Raw genomic sequence first — 4,463 nt, forward strand, 5'->3', positions numbered from 1 at the left:
GGCATGAGAATCGCTTGAACCCAGGGGGCAGAGGTTGCGTTGAGCCAAAATTGCACCATTGCACTCCAGCCTGGGCAACAGAGCAAGACTCTGTCTCAAAAACAAACAAACAAACAAAACAAATCAATAAAACCTCTTAACTAACTTACGTGTCTATTTTATCTTCCATTCCAGCAAGCCATAGTATTTATATCACTACTATATACATCCTAACTTCAAAAATAGCTTTCACTGGCTGGGCAAGGTGTTTCATGCCTATAATCCCAGTACTTTAGAAGGCTGAGGTGGGTGGATCGCTTGAGCTCAGGAGTTTGAGACCAGCCTGGGCAACATGGTGAGACCCTGTCTCCACAAAAAGATACCAAAAATGAGCCAGGTGTGGTGGTGCATGCTTGTAGTCCCAGCTACTCAGCGGGCTGAGATGGGAGGCAGAGGTGAGAGGATTGCTTGAGCCTGGAAGGCAGAGGTTGTAGTGAGCCAAGATCATGCCACCACACTCCAGCCTGGGCAACAGAGCAAGACCCTGCTCCCCCTCCAAAAAAAAAAAAGTTTTTGCTGATTTTGCCACGAAGTTTCCTTTATAGAAACTACATAGAGCAATTCTAAAAGTATAACTGCCAACAAGGAAGAATATTAACTTGTAAAAAGTCAGGGATTCTAGCACAGAAGTATCAGAATTATTCTAATTACTATATAAGTAAGATGACCTGTCATCTTCCCTGTTGCAGGCACTGAGGAGTGAAACATGTAAAAATTAAAGACTTTCACATTAACTATTCAGCCAACAAATTCTGCATATTCAACATGTCACCAAATAAGAGAGTCAAGTTAGGTTTCAATCTAACAGCGCTAGCCCACATATATACCTCTGATTGTAACTTAGATTAAGTTTTAAAAGTTCTTACTGTGCACCCTGAAGCCAAAGCTGCAGCTCTGAAGCAATCTTCTGCCTTTTTGGTCAAAACTTGAAGTTCTTTCATTGAAGGTGCACGGAAGTAATAGATTAATTCAGAATAAGAGGGAATGATATTGGGTTTTACACCACCATTTTTTATTATACCTATAAAAAGAACCAAATTACTAGAATTAAGCTTGGTGACCATTTATTTAAGCTTAAATACACCCATTAAGTTTTTCAGCCAATATGTTCATAAAGAAAAATAATTTAAACTTACTACCTCCACCAATATACCAAAGATTTTGATACGTTGTACAACTGAAATTTCTGTACATAGGGTGATATTTTTTGACTGATAAGAAAAAAATAATTACCCATATGTACTTCATTCAAAGGAATTTATATAATGTTAAGAAATTATGTTACAGACTATAATGAAACTTAAAAATTACATAACCACACACACACACAAAAAACTTAGTAACATCTTAAGCTTTCTGGAAAAGATTTTACCATACCTCCACAACGGTATGAGGTTCTATAATTACCCTCCTACCTCAGGAATCCCATGAACATTTTAAATGGCATTTAGCTCTAGAAAAATAATTTTCATGCCAAGGAAAAAACCAATGCAGGTCAAAGATCACTAAGTATTATCAACTGTCAAAACAAATGCATTTATTTAGAATTATAAAGAATTAAGATTTATTCATTTGAAGTCATAACTAAAATAGATACGAAAAATCCAATGTCATATGACCTACTTTAAAAAAATATTTCTACACATTCCTGTTTGTTCCTTTTAAAGAAACTAAGGCAGGAAAACTGGTAAAAGTACAATTACAAATTGACCTCAGGCTATGGCAAAATCAGGTAAAGAATAGATACCAATATATAACAATTTCCTAAATCATAAGGAAATAAATTAAAAAACAAAAGTGTGCCTCCAAGACAGTACTTTATGACTGTATTTATATTATGGTGACATATGTATAATTTTAAAAGACACTATTCAGAACCAGGCTTGGTGGCTCACACCTATAATTCCAGTACTTTGGGAGGCTGAGGTGGGCAGATCACTTGAGGCCAGGAGTTTGAGACCAGCCTGGCCAACATAGCAAGACCCCATCTCTGCAAAAAATACAAATATTAGCTGGGTGTGGTGGTACTTGCCTGCCTGTAATCCCAGCTAACTGGGAGGCTGAAGCAGGAGGATCACTTGAACCCAGGAAGTGGAAGTTGCAGTGAGCCGAGATTGCACCACTGCACTCCAGCCTGGGCAACAGAGCAAGACTGTCTCAAAAACAAAAAAACACTCAAAAAAAGATATTACTCAGGACTAACAGCACTTAAATAAAACTAGCAGTTACTATACATTTTTTTAATTGAGGAAGTGACAAAATTTGGTTATCATTAAGAAATAATGAGGACAACTGGAAAATCAAGATCCAATTTTCAAACACCCACTGAAAGAACACAGTTCCTTACATAAAACCTTTATCTTTGATACACAAAGATGACATTCCATTTATGTACAATAATCGAAACTGTCTTTCTACCCATATATCTTAGTATCCTATCACATTAATTTCTGAAAATATGCTTAAAAATCAGAATATTCATATGAAGTACAAAAATATTTCCAAATTTTTAAAAATTGAATATTAAATAATTATACTGCACTGAACTCTAGTAAGCACCATCTATTATAGAAGGTATTTGACATTCATACCATGAACTCTCCAGGTTGGTTTCATTTGCTGTCTGAACACAGACACATTGTTATAGGCCAGCACAGCAGCATCTAATGCATTTAATCCTTCCCAGGGATAAGCAGCAGAATGAGATGCTTTTCCATAGTATTTCACAGTCACACTAGGAAATGAAAAATCATTTGAAATTACTTTTCTTATTTATTGCTAAAGTAGTCAGAATTACCCAACTACTATTCAAAATTAATTCACATTGCTGGACTTTTGATGTGCAAATTATTTGTAGTAATAACACTACAATTTATTTATGTTAGATATAGTTTATTATTAGGTAACATAGTGCTTGACACAAAGAAAGCATTCCCAAAAAAGAGAGAAAAAGAGAACAGATTAAATGTATACACAATTTAATTCAAACAAACATGCAATATGGTATCAGGTGCTGAAATTACCAAAATTAAAAAAAAATGGATCCTGTGTGTTTGTACACAGCATTGTGATGATTCTGTATCAAAAGTCTGCAAAAAATCAGAAATTCTGTCTGAAGAGGTGGAAGGTCAGGAAAGACAGAAAGGAGTTACTATTTGAAGTGGGTTAAGACAACCTCTGAAAATCAGATTATATTCAATGTTATCACAAGATACCCTAGTATTAAAGCAGTATCTGATATTTTATTAATGTTCCAAAATGCCTATATCACTAATATTTTACATTTTTATAAATTGTTACTCCACTTACAAATAGTTCTCACACCAGTCTAACTGCTCTAATACAATAAAAAAAAAAAAAAACAAGATTAGAGAAAGGATTGCGTGTTGAATAGTTACTTATAAAGCTCTGTGATTGACTTGCCTAGACAACACTTTTTAAGCCTGATTAATAGTACCCACATTTAGATGATTAAAAAACCAATCTGGACTTATTTTAATGGGTTAGATTCAGAAGTCCTTAGAATGCTTACGATACTTCTTAACTGATTCCAGACATTTTATTAGCAGGACAAAAATCAAGTAAAAATATCAAACATGTATTAGATTTCAGGATACTGCATTGTTATTTCCTTGATATATATCTTATCACCATGACCTTGAAATGAATTTTTTTTTGGATACTCATCTTGCTCTGTCACCCCGGCTGGAGTGCAGTGGCGCGATCACAGCTCACTGCAGTCTCAACCTCCCAAGTTCAAGCAATCCTCCTCTGCCTCAGCCTCCCACAGATGAATAGCTGAGACCACAGGAGTGCTCCATGCCCAGTTAATTTTTTATTTTTTTGTAGAGACAGGATCTCACTATGTTGCCCAGGTTGGTCATGAACTCCTGGGCTCAAGAGACTCTCCTGCCTTGACCTCCCTAAGTGCTGTGATTACAGGTGTGAGCCACCTGGCCTGGCAAAACTGGAATTTTATCACAACTGGTGATAAACATTACAAAAACAAAAAGGATTATATGGAATTATTTTCAAGCATACTATTTAATTTTAAAAAGCCAGAACAATATATTGAGTGGAATACTTGAGGAAAACCTTCTTTCACAATTTAATTTACACAGGATTCTATTTATGTCCCATAAGTACACCAAGAACACTCTGAAAAGGATACATACCTCTAGAAAAACGACTGGATTTGGGAAAGGTGGTCAGCAGGATTGCTTTATCTTATTCATTAGAAATTTTTGGTCGGGCATGGTGGCTCATGCCTGTAATTCCAACACTTTGGGAGGCCATGGCGGGTGGCTCACTTGAGGTCAGGAGTTCAAGATCAGCCTGGCCAACATAGTGACCCTGTCTCTACTAAAAATACAAAAATTAGCTGGGTATGGTGGTGCTCACCTGTAATCCCAGCTCCATGGGAG

At 36.1% G+C, this 4,463-nt stretch overlaps 1 protein-coding gene across 1 annotated transcript in view; it reads right to left on the reverse strand.

Moving 5' to 3' along the window:
- Window positions 1–4,463, reverse strand: part of PM20D2 (peptidase M20 domain containing 2) — a 25,954-nt gene that overhangs the window by 10,172 nt on the left and 11,319 nt on the right. The window contains exons 4-5 of the mRNA XM_011984464.1: window positions 2,631–2,773; window positions 906–1,060 (exon numbers count right to left, since the gene is read on the reverse strand). Of these exons, the coding sequence (XP_011839854.1) occupies window positions 906–1,060; window positions 2,631–2,773 (298 nt within the window). The remainder of the gene's footprint in view (window positions 1–905; window positions 1,061–2,630; window positions 2,774–4,463) is intronic.

The sequence above is a fragment of the Mandrillus leucophaeus genome, unplaced genomic scaffold (genome assembly GCF_000951045.1).
Source record: "Mandrillus leucophaeus isolate KB7577 unplaced genomic scaffold, Mleu.le_1.0 Scaffold268, whole genome shotgun sequence".
Classification (NCBI taxonomy): domain Eukaryota; kingdom Metazoa; phylum Chordata; class Mammalia; order Primates; family Cercopithecidae; genus Mandrillus; species Mandrillus leucophaeus.